The sequence below is a fragment of the Schistocerca piceifrons genome, chromosome 5 (genome assembly GCF_021461385.2).
Source record: "Schistocerca piceifrons isolate TAMUIC-IGC-003096 chromosome 5, iqSchPice1.1, whole genome shotgun sequence".
In the NCBI taxonomy this organism is placed as follows: domain Eukaryota; kingdom Metazoa; phylum Arthropoda; class Insecta; order Orthoptera; family Acrididae; genus Schistocerca; species Schistocerca piceifrons.
In genome coordinates this window covers 414,912,216-414,937,974 of record NC_060142.1, presented here as the reverse complement: position 1 = coordinate 414,937,974, position 25,759 = coordinate 414,912,216, and the positions used below count along the sequence as shown (strand labels likewise).

Here is a 25,759-nt window from a genome sequence, read left to right as displayed (position 1 = left end):
TTCTGGACGCCCTGTGGAGGTTACGACGAAATCAATGATAAAATCCGTGATATGGTGATGGATGACAGAAGAGTTAAGGTGTGTGAGATTGCTAGTTCTGTACGCATCTCGAATGAATTGGCACATAACATTTTGCATAAACATTTGGACATGAGAAAGCTATCCGCACGATGGGTTCCGCGACTGCTCACGCTTGTCCAAAAACGGAATCATGTGAAGTGTCGCAAGGATGGTTTGCATCTGTTCAGGAAGAATCCACAGGACTTTAAGTGTCGTTTCGTTACTGTGGATGATACACGGATACAATATTATACTCCTGAGATCAAACAATAATCTAAACAATGGGTTACCGAGGGAGAATCTGCACCAAAAAAGGCGAAGACCAGTCCTCCGCTTGGAAAGGTTATGGCGACTGTCTTTTGGGATTCGCAAGGGATAATCCTCATAGACTATCTAACAAGGGTCAAACTATTACAGGTGCATATTATTCATCATTACTGCACTGTTTGAAAACCGAGCTGCAAGAAAAATGCCAGCGATTGGACCGCAAGAAAGTCCTTTTTCATCATGACATTGCACCAACACACACCTCAGCAGTTGTGGTCACGAAATTAATGGAAATAGGATTCCAACTCGTTTCACATACTCCCTATTCTCCAGACTTGGCTCCCTCTGACTACTATTTGTTCCGCAATTTGAAGAAATGGCTGGCGAGGCAAAGATTTTATTCAAACAAGGAGGTGATTACAGCAACTAATGGCTATTTTGCAGGCTTGGACAATTCCTATTATTCGGAAGTGATCAACAAATTAGAAAAGCATTGGATGAAGTGTGTAAGTCTAAAAAAGGAGATTATGTCAAAAAATGAAAAAGGTTTACCCGAAACACGTAAGTAGTTTCTATTTTTGCACAGGCTTTTCAAATGCCCCTCATATGTATTAATCACTTTTGCATTCTTAATTTACAGAACTGTACAATAATAGCTTCCATTATTGCACTACGCAAATAAAAAGAGACGCTTTAAGACTGACCTCTAGAAAAAAATAACAAAATTATTAAAATATTGAAGCTTTCATATAAAGTCCTTCTCTCTCTCTCTCTCTCTCTCTCTCTCTCTCTCTCTCTCTCTCTCTCTCTCTCACACACACACACACACACACACACACACACACACACACACACACACACACGCCACTGCCTCAAGAATCCAACATACAGAGACAGTGGTAAAGTATCTACAAGTGAGTGAGTTGTGTCTAAACATTTCAGCATTCTTTTTCATTGTGCCATTCTGCAACCAAACACCTCCTCTATGTTGTGAGTAGCAATCTATCCTTTCAATACTGCTGTTTTTTTGAACATATTCTTTATAAATCTGAAGTGTTAAAACATACCGCATATTCATCAAATTCAGCGTCTGGTATCTTTGAACTCTGCAGCCTCTGAATAAGGTCAACATCAGCATCACAAAGCACTACATCTTGGCCTGTCTGTGGATCTTTCACAGTTCGCCTACAAGAACAAAAACATGTTAATCACTGGAAAAGAAACAAGTTTACACAAAATAAACAGCAGGCTTGGAAAAAAATTAATTAGAAACACTTATTTGAGGGGTATAAAATGAGGATTAAGAAACACACTAGGGTTGTTCTGAAAGTAATGCCTCATATTTTTTTGTGGTGACTTTGGATGTCCACGCCAGACATCATTGGTGTAGTGCTAATGCTTGAACCTTCCTCTTTCTTTTGCAGGTGGTTCTGTTGTCCTGTGGTAGTTGGCGCCAGCAGAGGAGTGTTCCAAAATGGAGTCTGATGTGGACACACATATAAAACAGTGAAGTGTAATTGATTTTCTCACTGCTGAACAAATTGTGCTGATTGAAACCAATCTACACTTGCTAAAAGCCGTGAAAAGGTGGTGTGCATGACAAACCACAGCACGGTCAACCCTGCACACTTATCTGTCGCAACAAAGAACGTCTGGATCAACTCATGCACGCTGATCGGCGGATAACAACCTGAGAATTGTGCGAAAAGCTGAATGTCTACTATAATGCCTTGGAAACAACTTTAGAACGACTTTGTAGTCGCAAAGACTGTGTGAGATGGGACCCGCAGATGCTTACAGAAGAACAAAAAACTCATCAAATGGAAAACTGTCGGGACCTGCTGGACCAATATGAAGCTGAAGGTGGTGATTTTCTGAATAGCATCATCACCAGAGGTGAGATGTGGTGTCACCACTACGAGCTGGAATCAAAAGGATAGTCCATGGAATGGCAACATGCCAATTCTCTGTCAAAGAAGAAATTCTAGTCACAGCCATCTGCAGGTGAAGTGATGTGCACAGTCTTCTGAGATAGCCAGGGTGCTGTTCTTTTGGATGTCCTGGAGCCGGGAGAAACTGTCAATTCAGCATGCTACAAGACAATACCAAGCTGAAAGCCCTAGTTTCCAGGATAAGGCCAGAGAACAATATCAACTTTCATGTGCAACATGATAATGCCAGGCCCCACAGCAGTTTTGTGACCACGTACCTCACTGCAAAATTTGGCTGGACTGTCTTGCAACATGCACCTTACAATCCCGATTCAGCGTCTTCGGACTTCCGTGTCTTTGGCCTTCTGAAAGATGGACTGTGTGTCCAACATTTTCAGGATTCAGATGCTGTTGTCAAAGCTGTAAGGAAGTGGTTAGCCTTAGCTGGTTCCAATTTTTACAAGTGCAGCATGTAGCCTCTGGTTCATCAATGGCAAAAGTGCATAATGAATAGTGGTGACATTGTGGAAAAATGACAGCCTGTAGCTGAAATATTGCTCTATTTAGTTGTGCTGTTGTGATTATGTATCTCCTGTAGTTTCCATGAATTAAAATAGGAGCCATTACTTTCAGAACAACCCTTGTAATACATAACATACAGTCATCAGCAAATTGTGAAACATTCCACAACTACATACTTCATTCACATCAAAGCTTATCATTCTGGCTAACTTCTGGGTAAAAGGAAACATGTAGAGGCCCACCACATCTACTCCTACATCCATACTCCGCAAGCCACCTGACGGTGTGTGGCGGAGGGTACTTTGAGTACCTCTACCGGTTCTCCCTTCTATTCCAGTCCCTTATTGTTTGTGAAAAGAAAGATTGTCAGTATGCCTCTGTGTGGGCTCTAATCTCTCTGATTTTATCCTCACAGTCTCTTCGCGAGATATACATAGGAGGGAGCAATATACTGCTTGACTCCTTGGTGAAGGTATGTTCTCCTGCAGAGTCTTCCACTGGAGTTCATCTATCATCTCCATAACACTTTCGCAATTACTAAATGATCCTGTAACGAAGCGCGCTGCTCTCCGTTGGTTCTTCTCTATCTCTTCTATCAACCCATCTGGTACGGATCCCACACCAGTGAGCAGTATTCAAGCAGCGGGCGAACAAGTGTACTGTAACCTACTTCCTTTGTTTTTGGCTACATTTCCTTAGGATTCTTCCAATGAATCTGTCTGACAGCTGCTTTACCGACGATTAATTTTATATGGTCATTCCATTTTAAATCACTCCTAATGCCTACTCCCAGATAATTTATGAAATTAACTGCTTCCAGTTGCTGACCTGCTATATTGTAGCTAAATGATAAAGGAACATTCTTTCTATGTATTCGCAGCACATTACACTTGTCTACATTGAGATTCAATTGCCATTCCCTGCACCATGCGTCAATTTGTTGCAGATCCTCCTGCATTTCAGTACATAGGGAGCTTATCATTTTAGTGTTACTCCATATGTGTACCACACATAGACGACAAAAAGGGGTGGGGCTGAAGGAATTAAAGCCTTTCAGTGTACCATTGTAGCTAATTTATATCACTCTCAGCCATACAGTACATGGCATAAAGTTGTTGCCAGTCGGTGAGTCATAAAAAAGACTCAGTTTCAATGAACAATAAAATATGCACTACACAGGCTTAATCAAAATAATATTAACATTTAAATGGACATAACATGCATAGCCTCCCCCCATGAACCATGGACCTTGCCGTTGGTGGGGAGGCTTGCGTGCCTCAGCGACACAGATAGCCGTACCATAGGTGCAACCACAACGGAGGGGTATCTGTTGAGAGGCCAGACAAACGTGTGGTTCCTGAAGAGGGGCAGCAGCCTTTTCAGTAGTTGCAAGGGCGACAGTCTGGATGATTGACTGATCTGGTCTTGTAACAATAACCAAAACGGCCTTGCTGTGCTGGTACTGCGAACGGCTGAAAGCAAGGGGAAACTACGGCCGTAATTTTTCCCGAGGGCATGAAGCTTTACTGTATGATTAAATGATGATGGCGTCCTCTTGGGTAAAATATTCCAGAGGTAAAATAGTCCCCCATTCGGATCTCCGGGCGGGGACTACTCAAGAGGATGTCGTTATCAGGAGAAAGAAAACTGGCGTTCTACGGATCGGAGTGTGGAATGTCAGATCACTTAATCAGGCAGGTAGGTTAGAAAATGTAAAAAGGGAAATGGATAGGTTAAAGTTAGATATAGTGGGAATTAGTGAAGTTCGGTGGCAGGAGGAACAAGACTTCTGGTCAGGTGACTACAGGGTTATAAACACAAAATCAAATAGCGGTAATGCAGGAGTAGGTTTAATAATGAATAGGAAAGTAGGAATGCGGGTAAGCTACTACAAACAGCATAGTGAACGCATTATTGTGGCCAAGATAGATACAAAGCCCACACCTACTACAGTAGTACAAGTTCATATGCCAACTAGCTCTGCAGATGACGAAGAAATTGAAGAAATGTATGATGAGATAAAAGAAATTATTCAGATAGTGAAGGGTGGCGAAAATTTAATAGTCATGGGTGACTGGAATTCGAGAGTAGGAAAAGGGAGAGAAGGAAACGTAGTGGGTAAATATGGATTGGGGGAGAGAAATGAAAGAGGAAGCTGTCTGGCAGAATTTTGCACAGAGCATAACTTAATCATAGCTAACACTTAGTTTAAGAATCATGAAAGATGGTTGTATACATGGGAGAACCCTGGAGATACTAAAAGGTATCAGATAGATTATATAATGGTAAGACAGAGATTTAGGAACCAGGTTTTAAATTGTAAGACATTTCCAGGGGCAGATGTGGACTCTGACCACAATCTATTGGTTATGACCTGTAGATTAAAACTGAAGAAACTGCAAAAAGGTGGGAACTTAAGGAGATGGGACCTGGATAAACTGAAAGAACCAGAGGTTGTACAGAGTTTCAGGGAGAGCATAAGGGAACAATTGACAGGAATGGGGGAAAGAAATACAGTAGAAGTAGAATGGGTAGCTTTGAGGGATGAAGTAGTGAAGGCAGCAGAGGATCAAGTAGGTAAAAAGACGAGGGCTAGTAGAAATCCTTGGGTAACAGAAGAAATACTGAATTTAATTGATGAAAGGAGAAAATATAAAAATGCAGTAAATGGAGCAGGCAAAAAGGAATAGAAAAGTCTCAAAAATGAGATCGACAGGAAGTGCAAAATGGCTAAGCAGGGATGGCTAGAGGACAAATGTAAGGATGTAGAGGCTTATCTCACTAGGGGTAAGATAGATACTGCCTACAGGAAAATTAAAGAGACCTTTGGAGATAAGAGAACCACTTGTATGAACATCAAGAGCTCAGATGGAAACCCAGTTCTAAGCAAAGAAGGGAAAGCAGAAAGGTGGAAGGAGTATATAGAGGGTCTATACAATGGCGATGTACTTGAGGACAATATTATGGGAATGGAAGAGGATGTAGATGAAGATGAAATGGGAGATACGATACTGCGTGAAGAGTTTGACAGAGCACTGAAAGACCTGAGTCGAAACAAGGCCCCCGGAGTAGACAACATTCCATTGGAACTACTGACGGCCTTGGGAGAGCCAGTCCTGACAAAACTCTACCATCTGGTGAGGAAGATGTATGAAACAGGCGAAATACCCTCAGACTTCAAGAAGAATATAATAATTCCAATCCCAAAGAAAGCAGGTGTTGACAGATGTGAAAATTACCGAACAGTCAGTTTAATAAGCCACAGCTGCAAAATACTAACACGAATTTTTTACAGACGAATGGAAAAACTAGTAGAAGCCGACCTCGGGGAAGATCAGTTTGGATTCCGTAGAAATACGGGAACACGTGAGGCAATACTGACCTTACGACTTATCTTAGAAGAAAGATTAAGGAAAGGCAAACCTACATTTCTAGCATTTGTAGACTTACAGAAAGCTTTTGACAATGCTGACTGGAATACTCTCTTTCAAATTCTGAAGATGGCAGGGGTAAAATACAGGGAGCGAAATGCTATTTACAATTTGTACAGAAACCAGATGGCAGTTATAAGAGTCGAGGGACATGAAAGGGAAGCAGTGGTTGGGAAGGGAGTAAGACAGGGTTGTTGCCTCTCCCTGATGTTATTCAATCTGTATATTGAGCAAGCAGTAAAGGAAACAAAAGAAAAATTCGGAGTAGGTATTAAAATCCATGGAGAAGAAATAAAAACTTTGAGGTTCGCCGACGATTGTAATTCTGTCAGAGACAGTAAAGGACTTGGAAGAGCAGTTGAACGGAATGGATAGCGTCTTGAAAGGAGGATATAAGATTAACATCAACAAAAGCAAAACGAGGATAATGGAATGTAGTCGAATTAAGTCGGGTGATGCTGAGGGAATTAGATTAGGAAATGAGACGCATAAGTAGTAAAAGAGTTTTGCTATTTGGGGAGCAAAATAACTGATGATGGTTGAAGTAGAGAGGATATAAAATGTAGACTGGCAATGGCAAGGAAAGCGTTTCTGAAGAAGAGAAATTTGTTAGCATTGAGTATAGATTTAAGTGTCAGGAAGTCATTTCTGAAAGTATTTGTATGGAAGTGAAACATGGACGATAAATAGTTTGGACAAGAAGAGAATAGAAGCTTTCGAAATGTGGTGCTACAGAAGAATGCTGAAGATTAGATGGGTAGATCACATAACTAATGAGGAAGTATTGAAAAGGATTGGGGAGAAGAGAAGTTTGTGGCACAACTTGACCAGAAGAAGGGATCGGTTGGTAGGACATGTTCTGAGGCATCAAGGGATCACCAATTTAGTATTGGAGGGCAGCATGGAGGGTAAAAATCGTAGAGGGAGAGCAAGAGATGAATACACTAAGCCGATTCAGAAGGATGTAGGTTGCAGTAGGCACTGGGAGATGAAGAAGCTTGCACAGGATAGAGTAGCATGGAGAGCTGCATCAAACCAGTCTCAGGACTGAAGACCACAACAACAACAACATGCATAGGGCAGAAATAATTTACTGAATGTAATGTAACATGTGTTATGTTGTATTTTTAGTAGTTGCACAGTTTATCATTGTAACATCTTCAGTCTCTTCATTTTTTTAGTTAGACATACTGGCTGAATGATTGACACTCAAGCCACAAAGATTTGCAGCAAGCACGATTGAAGTGTATTGTTTGCCGGCTCTTGTCCATGAAAAGTTCAGGCAGCAACCTGCACATGAACCACCAAGCTGTTTCACACAGTACCGCACCTACAAGAAATTTGTGGATACTGCATCGGAAGTTAAGAACTATCAAGGCAATGCAGGGCGGCCAAGATAATGAAGATGTGAACACAAAATCGCTATTATGCATGAAGCCATGTTGCACAGTCCTTAAAAATCAAGTGTACAATGCAATTTGGGAACAGGAATTCCTCAAAAAACAGTGTGGCACATCATGAAACATGACCTTGGGACGTGACCATACCACACCCACGTCCCCCAAGCTTTAACACTGGCACAGAAATATAAGCAAGATAAATGCTGTCCGATTTTAGTTGAAATGACAAATATCCGGCAACATATTGTGAATGTAACAGTATTCAGTGATGAAGCCACTTTTTAACAAGTGGTTTTGTGAACCAACATAAAACAATTTTCTGGGCCACCAAAAACCATAAGTCATTCAGTTGCATGAACATGACTGCCCAAAAGTGAATGTTTGGTGTGTTGTGACCGATGTTGGAGTCATTGGACCCTACTTTTTTGATACAGGAGCAGTAACTTATAACTTCTACATACAGATGCTGCAATGTTACGCCATTGGTGAACAACCACTAGAAATCTGCCATTCAGCTTATTTCCAATGATGGCGCTCCATTTCAATGGACCCATACTGTTAGTTTCTCAGTGCAACATTTCCAAGTCAATGGATTGGTCGTTATAGGCCATTGTGCTGGCCTCTACAATCTCCTGACTTAACACCATGCGATTTCTGGTTATGGGCCTCGGTAAAGGAGCACATTTACAATAGGAAAGTTCGTGACATGAATGACCTAAAGGACCATACACGGGTTGTGATATCCATTCTCAGTGAAATGTGTGTACGGGCTTTAAATGCTGCTGTTAATTGTTGGTTTTTGTGTGTTGAACATGATGGTGAACAGGTAGAGTTCACAGGTATTTAGCACTTGCAGCTTATCATTTGACACATTTGATACATTTCATTTATAGATGTGTGTGAAGTTAATTAACTGTTTTGGTCATCTGAGAGTTAATATAATTTTGATTAACGCATTATAATTCAGGTATTATATTCCCACATATTTTGTCACCACAAGTATTAATAACAAGTACAGAATCAGTTCTTTATGGTAGTGGGTCCAGCACAAGTTTATTTGGGTTGAAGAAAGTATGCCAAACACAATCCATGGAAATCTTGCAAATCTTCTGACACACACAATTTTACCTACAGTGAAAGACAAGAACAGCATCGACAATATTTTCATGTCATTGAGCTCTAACTGAAAGCAGGGGTATCTAATATTGTAAATCAGAATTTAGTCAATAAAGAGAAGAGAACAGCATGTTAAAACTCATGATTGCCACAGTTCTGGATTCAGTGTCCAAGCCCTTTGTAATGCCCTACTGGGAAAAGGTGTAGAACAATTAGAATTACATATTACGTTTAGGAATGCACTTTGTACTCTCTGAAATGATTGAGATAAGTGCCAGCACAAACACTAGATTTCTTAGGGTATATAGTTACAATGTGTCTCTGATAACAACATGGACTCATTTTCACGACACGTATCTCATACTTTGTATATCAAAACTTCAATGAAAATTATTCAGATTAACAATGAAGCCATGAAGCAAGTTAATGGCAATATAAATAAACAAGAAAGCAAAAGTAAATTAAACAGTCACTTCTAATGTGTCTCAAAAGTAAAGTGTTGAAATAGTGTGCAATGTCAGTTTTGTCTTTTAGCAACCGAACACAGAATTTTAATGTGAAAACCATTACAAACTGACTGCTGAGTGAGCAACAGAATAAAGTGTATTAAGATTTACTAGGAGTTACAATGAAACATATAAATGTATTAGAAACAGACAGGAGTGGAAAATGAAATGACATAATAAAAATAAAATGGAGGTGAGTAAGACATGTAGCTTTTGAATGGATAACAGATGTATCAGGGATATACATTGCTGGATTCCAAGACATGCTGAAGTGACCTACAGACAGGTGGGATTGAAGACTGCTCAATGCTTCAGTCTCAATGGGATCCTTATAATCAGTGCAGGGGCGAGCAAACATTGCACGCGGCTCATGAGCGCACAGTGCTGCATGTGTGCTGCTCACGTGCTATTGTCGACCGGGGCAGTGGCGACAGCCAGCACGTTGCGGCTAACCTGCGGACATTGATGCGAAGCAACCACTATGTAGTGAACGCTGTATTTACAGAACTGGAAAATGCAGAGTGAATCAAGGAATCGGAGAAGTGGAAATTTATTATCTTTTAAAAAGGAATGGGAGAATCATTTTTTCTTTGTGCAAAAACGTGAAAATTTAAAATGTTTCATATGTGGCAGTATTTTCGCTGGTCAGCGGAAGTTTAGTATTGAATGCCATTATAATAAATTTCACAAGGATGAGTACATTTTACTGTCAGATTCTGAGCGGATGGGGAAATTGACTGACCTTACGAAGAGCAATCGAATGTAAGTTGCTGTCGTCACGAGAGATCTGCAACTTTCTTTCATCATGTCTCTCAACTAACTGATTTAACATTTTATGGAGCACCGTTTTCAATTTTTCAGGACAACAACGATAGCCCAGCAGTACATGCAAGTTATAAGATTGCGCTTAGTATAGAGACAGCTGGAAAACCATTTGCTGAAGGTGAGTTTATAAAGGAGTGCAACAATGACACCACTGAATACAAATCAGTTTCGAGCTATCACTCTTTCTCAGCGGACTGTAAGTCGTCGTATAAATGCCATGGCAGGTGACATTTACCATCAATTAAGGAGTGCAGTGAAGGAGTTTATTGCATTTTCCATCACGCTTGATGAGTCCACATATATTTCAGACACCGCGCAATTAGTGATTTATGTCTGCGGTGTGCACATAACAGAGGATTTTTTGGATGTGATATCTTTAAAAAGCATGACTACCGGCGCGCACATCCTAAAAACCGTAGAAGAAGCTGTCGATTCAGTTGGCTTAAACTGGGAACGTTTGGTATCAGTGACAACAGACAGAGCACCTGCAATGAAAGGGGAACAAACGGCATTTGTTGGATTACTAAGGAAAAAGCCTCAGTGTGCAGAAGAATCATTGTACAGCATCCTCTGCATTTTGCACTGAGAAGTACTCTGTGCAAAAGCAGCAAAACTGGGGGGACATCATGCAAGTGGTTATTCGGGCAGTAAATTATTGGAGATCCCACGGGATTACACAAAGACAGTTTCAGACATACTTAGCTGAAATTGGGGAAGAGTACAGTGACATACAATACCACAGTGAAGGCCGGTGGCTTAGCATCGGTAATGTACTAAAAAGATCTTTTGAGCTGAGAATACCAATAAATCAGTTTTTAAAGGACAAAGGAAGGTACGATCCCAAGTTAGAAGATCCAGAGTGGGTTGCCGACCTTACATTTCTAGTGGACATTACCCGACACATGAATGCATTGAACACAAGTTTGCAAGGAGAAAATCAGCTAATTTGTGAAATGGCTGAAAAGGTGCAAGCTTTCACTAGCAAGCTAGAGCTATGGGAACGACAGCTCTTGTCAGGAAACGCAGTGCATTTCCCTACTCTGTCTACTGTACAGGAACAGAATTGTAAAGAATATGTTTCTGTACTTAGTGCAATAAGAGAGGAATTTCTCAAGCGATTTGGGGATATATCATATTTATCCCAAGCTTTTGAATGGTTCTCAAGACCATTTGCTGTTTCTGTAGATGATATTCATCCCAATTTGCAAATGGAATTAATAGATCTACAGTGTAATTCTCGTCTGAGAGACAAGTTCCTTTTGGCACAACGTGTAATAGACTCTTATCAAGACTTTCCACAGCAAGAGTTTCCTCGTCACCATCATGAAGCCGCGAAGATAATGTCAATGTTTGGCTCAACATACGTTTGTGAGAGATTTTTTTCTGTTATGAAAAGTAATAAGTCTCGGTTAACAGCAAACATCAGTGATGAAAATTTAGGTAACTGTTTGCGTTTGTCCATATGTAGAAATTTTGTTCCAGACATTAAACGTATTGTAAACTCCACCTGTAATAATTAAATAAAACATATCGTAGGTAATAGGTACTCTTTCAAAGCATGATTACTTTCAAGCACTCCTACTAACCTTATGCCTTCATTCAATAAAGCAAGCTGGCGGGGGGGGGGGGGGAGGGGGGGGACCCACACATTACAGAGGAAGGAGTGGAGAGTTGGTATGGTGGGGAGGGGAGAGAAGCGGGTGGCCAGCTTGCCCCTGTGTGCACGCAGAACACCTATTAACTGCACACGAGCAAGTGCACCACACATGTGCAGGATTCCTGCCCGCCCCTGCATTAGTGTATATCAAATGTGTGAGGATGTGTTTCACAACAACTTCGAAATGTTAATAAATATACACTACAACATATTTGTATATGTGAATTGTCTGAGGAAAACCTATTACACAGATAAGATGACCAGTTCATCATGCACTAACAGGTTCACACAAGTTCAGTACAACACATTCTCAGTTAAGATAAAATATCCCATTTTTAAGAGCCTTCATTCTTCCACAGAGATTTTTGTTTGAATACACATTCACAGTTAAGATAAAATATCCCATTTTTAAGAGCCTTCATTCTTCCACAGAGATTTTTGTTTGAATACTTAAAGTGTTAAAAAACTTCCTGCATTAACCAAATCCATAACATATCAGTTTGGTGGTAGTCCACCACAAATTAGTTGGTTTGAATCTTGTTATGGAAATAAATTTTCATTACAAGAATTTCATCAGCAGTTTAAGGAGGGGCGGGGTCATAAAACTCCTGGATATTATAGTGTGTATTTAATGATATACGTTACGTCAAAAATACCTTCCCATGTCACTAACAGACAGCTCTCAACACTTTTAGTGATGCATCTGTGGAATGTGCTACTATGCTACGTCTGCCGTTTCAGTGCTTCACACATCAAAAAAAGTATTGCATCACCTCAGTTCCGAGAGTACTGAAACCTGTACAGAAAATTAGAATAGAGATCAACATAAATATAATTTCTGCCCTTTTTATTGCTCATGAAAACCACACATTGTATGTTGCACCACCATACAGCAAGACCTTCAGAGGTGGTGGTTCAGATTGCTCTATAGACTGGTACCTCTAATACACAGTAGCACATCCTCTTGCATTGATGCATGCCTGTATTCATTGCGGTATACTATCCACAAGTTCATCAAGGGAACTCCAGAATGTCCCACTCCTCAATGGCGATTCGGCATAGATCCCTCAGAGTGGCTGGTGGATCACGTTGTCCATAAACAGCCCTTTTCAATCTATCCCGGGCACGTTCGATAGGGTTCATGTCTGTAGGACATGCTGGCCACTCCAGTAGAGCGATGTCGTTATCCTGAAGGAAATCACTCACAAGAGGTGCACAATGGGCGCGCATACCGCCGTCCATGAAAACGAATTCCTCACCAATATGGTTGCACTACCGGTTGGAGGATGGCATTCATGTATCGTACAGCCATTACAGCACCTTCCATGACCACCAGTGGCGTATGTCGGCCCCACATTAAGCCACCCCAAAACAGCAGGGAACCTCCAACTTGCTGCAGTCACTGGACAGTACGTCTAAGGTGTTAGCCTGACCAGGTTGCCTCCAAACACGTCTCTGATGATTGTCTGGTTGAAGGCACATTCGACATTCATCAGTGAAGAGAACGTGATGCCAATCCTGAGTGGTCCATTCAGCATATTGTTGGGCCCATCTGTACTGCACCGCATGATGTCGTGGTTGCAAAGATGGACCTCACCATGGACATTGGGAGTGGAGTTGTGCATCATGCAGCCTATTGCGCACAGTATGAGTCATAACACAACATCCTGTGGCTGCACGAAAAGCATTATTCAATATGGTGGAGTTGCTGTCAGGGTTCCACCGAGCCATGATCTGTAGGTAAGAGGTCATCCACTGCAGTAGTAGCCCTTGGGCGGCCTGAGCGAGGCATGTCATCAACAGTTCCTGTCTCTCTCTATCTCCTCCATGTCTGAACAACATCGCTTTGGTTCACTCCGAGACACCTGGACACTTCCCTTGTTGAGAGCCATTCCTGGCAGAAAGTAAGAATGTGGACGCGATCAAACTGCAGTATTGAACTTCTAGGCATGGTTGAACTACAGACAACACGAGTGGTTTACCTCCTTGCTGGTGGAATGACTGGAACTGATTGGCTGTCGGACCCCCTAAGTCCAACAGATGCTGCTCATGCAAAGTTGCTTACATCTTTTGGTGGGTTTAGTGACATCTCTGAACAGTCAAAGTGACTGTGTCTGTGATACAATATCCACAGTCCATGCCTATCTTCAGGAGTTTTGGGAACCGGGGTGATGCAAAACTTTTTTTGATGTGTGTATTTGAGCAGTAATAATTTGCATACATTGTAACCTCCCCTTTTTCATTCCCAAACATAACAACACACACTTGACGACGGATATGAGGAAGGTAATGGAGAAATGCTTCCACCTTCCTAGAACCTACTAGAACCTTGACACAGGGTTTGTGGACTAAATGTAAGTGGACGGTGCATCACCAAAATAAAGGCAAATTTAAATTTAATTTCCTGTCAGATTTTTCTTCTGCCAGAAGTTGATATCAACAGTCTCATCACTGACTGTTCCTGGTAAATGGCCTTAATCTCAATGGCTAAGATGTTGAAACGAGGTGCAGAGTTTGATAAAAGTGCTGTGATTGTCAAAGGTCTTCGCAGTAGGAGCTCAGCAGCAGATACAATTCTGCTGCTTTAAATACTTGAAATCTGCAGTTCATGATGATGTGATAGAACATTCAGCTTCGGAACGTTGTAAGAAAGATTCTAGTGCACCAGCAGAGGAGCAGCACTTGAAAATTCGTCGTTCAAAGAGCTCAACTGCTCATTTAAAAGACCCCATAGCAGTCGCTGACAGGATCATAAGTGTAAGCAAACAAACAAAGTGTTGAATTGTCAAAGAGAATCTTCAACATACAAATCCTACACATAGGATGTAAGACAAGTGCTACTAAAGACTGCTAGAGCAGTGTGACTCAGGAGCTGACATTTTCTTCTGTGACCACTAAAAAACGATGTTGGGGGTGGGTTAAGATTCTTTTCTGACAAGAATATTTTTATGGCAGACAAAAAAGCCAACCAAAGAAATGACTCTGCACACACACACACACACACACCTATGAACGCCCCAGCGACCCCCCCCCCCCCCCCCCCCCCATACACAGGATTCAATTTCTTTTTTCCGAACATATTTGTGTGGAGTGTAATCTTATACCAAAATGAAAAATGTATGGAAAACATGACAAGCAAGAAGAAAAAGCTAACTTTTCAAATGTATTGCTTGAGAATGATGCTGTAGATTAGATGGTCAATCGTATAACTAATGCAGAGTTGCCTTAAAAAAAAAAAGGACCTACAGCAAACATCCTGTGGCACCCAGAAATACTCAATCCAGTAATGGAGGGAAGTGTGGAGGGCAAAAGCAATGCAGGGAAATTAAGGCTTGACTACAGCAAACACATTTATGAGGATGTAGGTTGCAAGAGTTATTCAGATATGAAGAAGCTTGCACAGGGTAACTAGTGTGGATGGCTGCGTCAAACCATTCATCAGACTGGAGATCATAACAACGAAAGACACACTTGCTGATTTCAATTCAGACTCAAATTATAACTTTCCAATTTAATTCAGACCCTTGTCTACACTATAAATCAGTTTGTCACCACATCTTCAAAAATGCAGGTGGTGACATCACTGGACAATATCGACACTGATTTGTAGTGTAGCCCAATGTCTAGCTTAGAATGGATGTGAGTTGACAAAGACAATGAACATGTCACGACAATCTTTTTCTTATACACTTTGTCTATTTATAGCAATATTCACATCTCCAATAAAAACTCCTATTTTCCCACTGTGTTCTGTTATTTTCAAGGATATTTTTAAAATGTCTTAATATATTAATAACAAGATCACCCCAAAGAATTATTGCTATATTCCCACGGAAGGCCTGAAACTATGAAGTTCAACCACACAGAATTGCATGGTAATGTCACAATCATCGTACCAGCTAATAGCATCACTGCTCAAAGTTAACAAGTTGTGTCATACCAGTAACCCCTCCCCCACTCCCAATTCTCTAAAGAACTGAACTCCCATGTATGAAGGTAAATCATTAAATGCGTGCTTTGTGAGCCAAAGGGCTGTCCACAGAAGAAGCACATTGCAAAATGTATCCTATGTATGGTGACAACTGTTTATCATGGAAAGCTGTATTCAACTGGATCCACAAGTTTAACAAAGGAAGGCAAAGCATTAGAGAGAGAGGGAGTGTCCCTGTCAAGGTTGCAACTGAAACCATAATTCAGCATGTGGAACACATCATTCTTAACACCAGCAAGTGACAATTATGCAGAACATGCTGCATGCTGTGTCACATGGAACTACTCACAAAATCATGCATGAGCAGCTGACTTTTCATAAAGTCTGTGCGTGGGTGGTGTAAAGGATGTTGACTGAGGAACAAAGAAGGAACAGAATAGATCAGATTTTGCAGCACCTCATTTGGTACTCTGAGAAGAGAGAGGACTTCATGGTATGTACTGTTACTGGGGATGAGTCTTGGGTTTACTGCTTTCAACTAGAACCAATGTGACTGTCCATGGAATGAGAACGTCTACCTCCAATGAACAAAAAAGTTCACCAATCCATCAGTCCACAAGGTTATCCTGACTGCCTTGGGACTTGCAAGGAGTCACACTGACGAAATTCCAGCCTCATGGAGATACCATGAATGCTGCATCATACTACTGCACTACTCTGCAGGAAGTGTGACAGGCCATTTGCCACCAAGAACGTGGTAGCCTGACAATGGATGTGATCTTGTGCATGACAACGCCCACCCTGACACAGCAATAAAAACAAAAGGGCTGTTATAAACATCTGCCCGTCTTGGCCCCAGTGACTTGTCTGTTCAGGGCCCTAAAATCTGATTTGGGTGAGCGATATTTTGAAAATGATGAAGCTGAAGACAAAGAGATTAACCATTGCCTGCAACAGTAACCAAAAGACTTTTCTGCTGCCAGCTATCAGGGACTTATAAAGAGATAGGATAGGTCACAAAATTTGAGGGTGAATATGTAGAAACACAAAATCAATTTCAGGAAGCTACGTTGATTATAACTGCCTCTATTCCATAATGCGACTTATTTATTGGCTTATCCTTTTGTACATTAGCTTCAAATGTCTAATCACTTTACAAACTGGATGACGATAAAATGGGCAATTTGCATACTATGATTTACACAGCCTCAAGACTTATACACAGATCCTAACTTCAACACCCGATTTATTGTGTTAAACCTTTAATGAAAGGTTATATCTACTAAAGGATAGATTATGACGGCAATTTAAACTGAGTTAGTAATTGTATAGAACACTGAAAATCAAATTTCTGCTGTCCCTGGAAGCCTTTGGATAGGGAACCGGCAACAGATGATGTTCTTTTAGCCATTTAGTTATGCAGGTTTTCCAATGGGCTTACTTCTGATTCGAGCTTGGTAGCCCTGCGCCTGCTATACGGACGTCTGAGTCACAGCTCTCGTACAAGATAAGTAATTTAAGTAGTAATAAACTGTTTTTAATGCTTTAAACTAATTTATTACGTTAATTATAGTACTCTTCAAGCGTACCATTAAAGGTTTTTGTCCTACTTGCATATTTTCACAGTAATCACGTAAAGTTCGTTTTGTTTACATATCGCGGCCAGGCCGAACTTTTGATCTTTCAGATTAAACTTCATACCGCAATTTTAAGTGCATTTACTGATAGTTTAGTGTGCTAAATATGTTTGCTGCCTCTTTATATCTGTAGAGTATCATCATCTCTTAAGTAATTTCCAGTAATAAACTTCTGAACCACTGTTTACATTGTCGCGAATAGGCCTAATTTTTCGTACACATATTTTCATTGTTTTCCTGTAACTAAATTGTCTTTGTCACTAAGATCGATTTGTACCATGAGTGTAAAGTGCCTGACGTGCCGTAGAATCATTAGCTCCGGGGTCTGGTGTGATGGATGTAATAACTTTTTTCATTGGGGCGATTGTAGTGGTGTGGGAATTGGGAAAATGAGCGAGACTCATCAGTGGTTCTGTAGGCTATGCAGTAGAGATAGAAAGATTGTGGAACAGGAGGGGAAAATTGCTGCCCTTCAGGCTGAGTTAGATGAGGCTAGGCGAGAACTGGGCAGGTTAAGGGGGGAGAAGGGTAAACAGGGGTGGGAAGTGGCAACAGGCATAAGGAACAGGCCAAGAAATTCTTCTGACAGCTTTGTTATTAATGTAAAAAATAGGTTTGACCTGTTGTCTCAGTCAGAAACTGATGAGCCTCTCACAGAAGTAGTTGACAGGGCTCGACAAGCTTTCAGAAGCAAATTGAATAAGAATGTAGGGAAGTCTGCAAAGAGAAAGAAAGTCTTGTTGCTAGGTAGTTCGCATGCTAGGGGTGTGGGCCAACTTCTGCAGGATGAATTAGGGTCAGAATACCAGGTCACAAGTTTTTTCAAACCTAGTGCTGGACTGGGGCAGGTTACAGAGGATTTAGGTTCACTATGTAGAGGCTTTACTAAGGAAGATACCATGGTTATTGTGGGTGGGCCAGGCAACAGTATTGGCAGAGATCTGGGGTACAGCATAGAGTGTGACCTGGCAAAGACTGCATCAACATCGAGTCATACCAGTGTTGGGTTTGTGTCGGTTCTGAAGCGCCACGACCGACCTCATTTGAGCTCTTCTGTCAGGAGAGTTAATTTGGAGTTGCAACGACTACTTGGATCTGGTGCAGGATCACACATTGGTGTGGTTCCTGTTGATTCACTCTGTAGGGGGGATTATACTAGACATGGCCAACACCTCAACAAGAAAGGGAAGGGTAAACTGGCTGGGCTGATAGCAGGATAAAGGGGGGAGGAACTACATCTCATGGTGGAAACTCTTTTTTAGTGTAAGATCACTGTCCAGTGGGAAACTCAGCCTGGCAAGTACTAAAGATGTTAAAAAAGTTCAAGATACTCACAGGGGGAAGCAAATCATCATTTGTGGGGATTTCAATGTTGATTCCCTGAAAGAGTGTAATAGGAAGAATGACCTTGTAGTATTACTCAGTTCCTTCAATTTGAGCTCCGTCATTGGTTTTCCTACTCGTATAATAAAGAACCGCAGGACATTGATAGATAACTTTTTTATAGACCAAGATAAGATTAAGGACATAAATGCTCATACTGTTGAGAATGGTCTTTCAGATCATGGTGCACAGCTAGTTACAGTACAAGACATAGCTCCATGCAGTATATCAAATCATAATTTCAAAGCAGTGCGTTCAATTAACAATATAAATATTGCAAACTTTAGGGGAAGCCTACAGCAGCTAGAATGGGATGAAGTGTATAAGGAACCCAATGCAAACTTGAAATATAACTTATTTCACGATACATTTTTAAGGGTATTTGAAAATTGTTTTCCCAAGAAAATAGTTAAACATAATTCCAAGAAAACTTATAAAAAACCTTGGCTAACTAAAGGAATAAGAATATCTTGCAACCGTAAAAGAGAACTGTATCTAACAGCAAGAGGGAGTACTGACCCCGAAATTGTTCAATATTATAAAAACTATTGTGCGGTACTAAGAAAAGTTATTAAAAAGTCCAGAAGCATGTGTATCATGTCTGAGATCAGTAACTCTGATAATAAAATTAAAGCAATTTGGGAAAGGAAAACAGTGCAACCAAGAGCACAGGAAGATTTTAGTGCCACAAAACTGAATGTCAAGTGTACTAACAAATAATCAGAAATTGAAAATATTTTCAATAATCATTTTTTAAATGTTGTGGGGAAAATAAGATCTAGATCTTCACTAGAAGAGGCAAGGCTACTAATAGAAGAGGCCATACCTGTGCAGTTTGAAACAACTGTATTTCCACCAACCTCTCCCTCTGAAATCAGTAAAATAATAAACTCACTGAAAAGTAAAAGCTCTTACGGAATTGATGGCATTTCCAGCAAGGTACTTAAAGCTTGTTCCCCACAGATAAGTAGGATTCTCAGTCACTTATGTAATAGCTCTTTGGAGCAGGGTGTTTTCCCCGATAGACTGAAATATGCCATTGTAAAACCATTGCATAAAAAGGGGGATACGTCGGATGTCAACAACTACCGCCCAATCTCTCTTCTGATAGCTCTATCAAAAATTTTTGAGAAAGTAATGTATTCAAGAGTAGCCTCCCATATTTGTAAAAATAAAGTACTAACAAAATGTCAGTTTGGTTTTCAGAAAGGCTTTTCAACAGAAAATGCTATATACGCTTTCACTGATCAAATATTAAATGCTCTGAATAACCGGACATCACCCATTGGTATTTTTTTGTGATCTCTCAAAGGCCTTTGATTGTGTAAATCATGGAATTCTCTTAGATAGGCTAAATCATTATGGTTTGAGGGGGGCAGTGCACAAATGGTTTAATTCATACTTAACTGGAAGAATGCAGAAAGTTGAAATAAGTGGTTCATGTAATGCTAAAACAACAGCTGATTCCTCAAACTGGGGGGCTATCAGGTACGGGTGCTGGTGCCCACCCACGGTCATCCTGCAGATCTATTTAAGGATCTAGGGATCCTCACAGTATATATATATATTCACTTACGAAATTTCTTGTTAATAATCCAACCCAGTTTAAAAGTAATAGTAGTGTGCATAGCTATAACACCAGGAGAAAGGATGATCTTCACCATGCAGGGTTAAATCTGACTTTGGCACAGAAAGGGGTAAATTATGCTGCCACAAAAGACTTTGGTCACCTACCAAACAGCATCAAAAGCCTGGCAGATAACGAACCAACATTTAAAAATAAATTAAAAGAATTTCTAGATGACAACTCCTTCTACTCATTGGCTGAATTTTTAGATATAAATTAAGAGAGGGAAAAAAAACAACTTAAACATTAGTGTCATGCAATATTTTGTGTAATGTAATATCTTGTACAGACATCTTTTATTAACCTGACACGTTCCACATCATTACGAAGTGTCGTATTCATGATCTATGGAACAAGTATTAATCTAATCTAATCTACTGTTTTCTTTGCTGAGCAAGTGTTCTGTAACAACTGCTTTAGAGAAATAAATGAAACTGTGTGTTACTAAATGATCTACAGTGGTAACACATGCTTGTCGCATGGGTACAACTACTCCTGCTTCCACAATAGCATTGAATTAGTGTAAGTAAAGACCAATTATGAAGAACTCACCAGAAATTTGGATCTTCCATCTTTTTCAGAAAAGTATCCAGTTCATCACCCTTCGGTGGTTTCAAAATTTTCTTCCCTTCCCAGTCATAACCAATATGAGGATAATCGTCATACCAGTTCATTGGGATGTTACCCACGGTATTTCTTATGTCCTTCAGAAGTAAACAAATGAGCACAATCAGATAAACTTTACATGCTTTTAAGCACCACTGGATGAATAATCATAAGTCATGTAAAAGCAAAACAAATTACATCAATTAGAAAATCAGATGCATCATATTCAAAGAGACTGTTCCCAAACAATATTATTCCTTACACTCACCTTCCTCTGTAGCATTAACATCCTCATGAGTATGACACAAACAAAATGTAATGTACAGGATATTTTTCCTGATCACAAGTCCAGTGTTTTATCATTGTACCAACTCAAACACTTTAAGTTACTTTTGTTATATGACATACCAGTTTAAGAAACCAGCAGCACATAAACTTAGCCTAACATGCACCACATTGTCTTGTGCATCATTTTTAACTGATTATTGTAAGGTCTTAAAAACCAACTTAAAATTTTAATTCTCTGTTACCACTACTATTTGCTTCCATTTCAACAATATATTGGAAACATTCATAAAAATGTTGACAGCTGATAAAATAATCCTAAAATTTATGAAAATGTAACACTTACCTCTTCATCAGATGAATCAGTTTCATATTCATCTTCATTTTTCTGGTTCTCACCACTCTCTTTCACGGTGAGTTGTTCTATTGCATTCTTTGACTTAATGAATTCCTTTTTGGCATTCTTAGTCTTTTTTAAATTACCTGACTTACTAGATGTGGCAGTTTTACTGCTTCTGATTGTTCGCTTCTCTTCAAAAACAGAAGAACCACTACTGGATTTTGAAGGCCCCTGAGCATCACCACTACTACTAACGACTTCACTGTTCTCTCCTGCATTGCCGTTATCACTGCTCTCTCCATCACCACTACCATAGTCATCATCGTCACTGTCATCATCATCATCATCTGAACTATTACCACCAGATCTGATACTGTCTTCCTCATCACTCTCTTCTTCTTCAAATGATAGTTCCTCACTATCCTCATCTGAGAACTCATCCTCTTGATCAGTACCCACTTCTAAATCCGAATCATAATCCTCATCTGAAGAATCGCCTTCATTTGTTATGGTCGTCAGAAAGTTTTTCTGCAAACAATAGTTGAACATTAATTTTTGAACAAAGATCTATAAGATTTTGGTCAAATCAATAAGCTAAATCAAATTATGCGCAAATTGTCACACTGCATAAAAAGTATGAAAAAATCCGTATTTAGAAAAATGGTCTGTGTCAAAAGCTTCCTGAGCCTCATGCAGAAAGTTTCAAAGCCAGCAAACAGATACGCATGTTACACAAACATGATAAAATACATCACAGCAGATAATGTAGAGTAGGCAGTCCCATAATCTCTATTGTGCTTATAAATACCAATGTTTTGCAGATTTTTAAATACTGCTTGTAGTATGTTTTTAATCATGCTGACTGTGAGACCTTCCTCAAGGAAATATTGTTAAGTTGTGTGTGTAAGTGCTGTATGGAAAGGTGGTGTTGGCAGTGGGGGCAGCAGCTGCTCAGTGTGGGCAGGTAGGCCTACATGTGAAACCCATTAGTATTAGACCTCCAATCTATTTGCAAACGAAACTCAGTATTATGGTTGTGGATTCTTTTTCACAGTTTACAGTCACACATGTATGATATGAACGCTTGTTTCTATATTACGTAGGAACTAGAAAACTTGCACATAGCCTAATGTGTACGATGTAGAGCCTAGTGGCCAGAAAAATGTGTTTATAATTAATAACAGCACAAGAATATACTAAATTATGTTTATTACTGGACTTCTGAAAAACTTTACCACAGAACATTCAACAATTTGGGACTCTCCTGATATCACAAGCTGTACATATGACAAACTAATTACATAGATAAACAGGGCGACGACATGTTCCTGTACTAATCTTGTAAGCTTGTAACCGAGGGACAATGACATCGACAACAGAAGACTATTTTAATTACAGTACTTCACGAAGGGTATGTATATTCAAGAACTTGCTTGTTCTACAATGACTTGGCGATCAAAGGATCGGCGATTTTCAAAACTTTTACACAAAACATGTAATTGCAAAATACTGCATTTTACCTCCCGTTTCACTTCACTCCAATAGTTTTGAGTGGGAGGCAATAAAATGACACATAACATTCGCACTACCAACAGATGACTTCGTTTTTTCTGGAAAGCTTATGTGACAAACCTCTTCGGCTTCTTCTTGTCCTCCTACTGCATCCCCTTCATCTTCCACATGTTCTACAACATGTTTGCGTTTACTGGCACTCTTCTTTTCACCCATCACGGAAACACGCACCGAAACACATGGGTCATTAGAACAACAAACAAAACTTTGTGCAAAGAGAGAGACTCGAAGACACTACGCCGGATGCCACACTTTTCGATATATGCAAAGTGGAACATCCTTGGAGTGTGCTTGGATGGAGAAATACCAGTGATCTCCATACTAAGTTCAGAGATCACTGAAAGATACTCTATGGATCGGACCACAGACATATATGTCTGTGGGATGGAGGCATAGATGTACGTCAAGTAAAACGTAATGTCACAGTGTAACATAACAGTCACAACACTTCGCATCAGTTTTGTTGCCTACTGCGTCAGCAGCGCGCCAAACGGCCAGTAATTAAAACTGTTGAGTTCGGCGCGATCGCGAAAACGAATAGTAGTTGTTTATTTTGGTTTGTACAAAGATTTTTTCACACTGGAGCGTCTGTAGCGCAATAAATTGCAGCAACAACAAGACGAAAATACCTCATCTGTCTTTCTCTTGGTTTCGTAAGGACCCTGTGAGGTGTATACAATCATGTTAATGAACTGGATCGTCACGATTCGCTTGCAAATTACCATGTGTGTTAATGATTAATGTTTCGTTTTAGGTACGGGGAAGTGGCTAGTGAATAGCAGACGAGAAGATCTTATGAAAAAAGATGCTGTTTACCTTCGTATGTAATATTAAGTTTTGTTTGATTTCGAACAAAATCAGTTCATAAACGCAGACATTAATAAACTCGTGTGGAATGCAGTAACCTACACTGTTTGTTATCGAAAATAAGACACAACAACTGACTATGAAGAGGAAACTGCCGCAAAGGCAAGACAATAGTCTAAAGTTGTAAAACAGCCCTACGGCACAGAAGCAGCTCTACATAGATCAATGCCAGATTCATCTGAATCGTAAACACAGACCTGCTTTGGCGATGAAGTAGTTAGATTAAGTGTGTTTATTATAGCCTAGCAAAAGCGTGTGAAGTGTCAGGATGTGCAGATCGCTAGACTGCATGCAAAACTATTACAGGACAAAGAAAGTGCCTATCATTTTAAGTACAGACAGCAACAGAAACTGTATCAGAAAGGATCAAGTGAAGAAGGAGAGACAACTCTTGAGGACTGTAGATAGAATCCCGATATTTAAAATCAGATGCCCTTGAGTTGTAGTTAAGTCAGATAGCATGCCACTGAAGGAGAATCGTCCTGCAATACGGAAAGACGAAAATAAGCTGTTTGCTCTAAATTTATTATATTACAGCACTCAGGCTTACTGGTTTTGTGAGAATGTTTTATGTTTCCATCGTGTTTACATTACAGAGGTGGGTGGAAGGCATACAAATAAAATGTGGGATATGTGACAATATATTTCATCTTTTAAAGCAGAAGCTATAGCATTTCTCCAGTACCGATAAACTAGTAAATCTATCAGTGGATGAAATATCTCTAATGGCAAATTTATCATATGACAGCATTTCTGAGAATGTCATTGGCTTTGAGGACTTGGGGTTTACACGTACTGCATATTTCTCCCACTATTTGACAGCTGCTTGTCCCATTTCGAATAATGTATAGATGAAGATCATACTAATGGCAACAGTTTAAGATAACTAAAACGCAGCAGGCCTACAGAACGACAAATGGGGCATCGATCCCTTTTGCATGTAGCGTTATATGTCTGCGCTTCTTATGTGTGAATCTGTGTGTTTATATTCCTTTGATATCAACATGGTAAGCTGCAGTTCTATCCACCGACTCAAATGTTTCTTCACGAATGTATTGTAGCTTGCCACTAGATTCATCCCAACTTGCACTTATTTTATAATCATTTTTAAAAACATCTCTGTATTCTGATATTGCACAAACTCTTGGAGGCAAAAAAATAATTGAAATATTTCGAAACTCAGTTAGGAAGGGGATGAAAAACAAACATACTCGCGATGTATCTGACGTTCTCCTTTCTCGCCACTTGGAGCGCAAGTGACACTCCAGCTGTTAACTGAGAACAACTTTTACGACAGTGAGTGTCGTGGATGGTATGTTAGATTATGTGTAAAGTCTAGTGTGTTTTGATTTCACCAGATGGGCAAACACATAGGTCACATGCAAAACAAATAAATGCTTAGAAGCAAGAATCAATTACAATTTCTCATTTTTGCCAATCTCCTTAGATAATATTTTAGATAAACAATAAAATAGCAATAGCCACATATTTGATCCCACTTACACCATATTTCTGAGATGAAGAAAATACTTAACCAAACTAAATAAGTAGATGAAATAGACTGATTATTGTTAAAGAAAATTATTAGTAAAGCAAATTAGGAAGAAAAAGAAATGATGAACAGTGGTGGCAAAGTCAGATTCCCATCTCTAAAATCTGACAAAACTTTTTGAAAGTCGAGAACTGAAATGATAAAGGCCCATTCACATTGGCTGTCACTGCACTGTCACGTCATGGAACCATCACGTCACAGCATGTCAAGTCAAGTCACGTGATCTCACATGGCTCTCGGCATC

The 25,759-nt window shown here is 39.9% G+C and overlaps 1 protein-coding gene across 1 annotated transcript in view; it reads right to left on the bottom strand.

Annotated features, from left to right (window-relative positions):
* Positions 1-23,358, bottom strand: part of LOC124797857 (ribosome biogenesis protein BOP1 homolog) — a 77,350-nt gene extending 53,992 nt beyond the window's left edge. The window contains exons 1-4 of the mRNA XM_047260927.1: positions 23,157-23,358; positions 21,531-22,052; positions 20,846-20,997; positions 1,395-1,512 (exon numbers count right to left, since the gene is read on the bottom strand). Coding sequence (XP_047116883.1) covers positions 1,395-1,512; positions 20,846-20,997; positions 21,531-22,052; positions 23,157-23,252 — 888 coding nt within the window. The 5' untranslated portion in view covers positions 23,253-23,358. The remainder of the gene's footprint in view (positions 1-1,394; positions 1,513-20,845; positions 20,998-21,530; positions 22,053-23,156) is intronic.
* Positions 23,359-25,759: the final 2,401 nt, after the last annotated feature.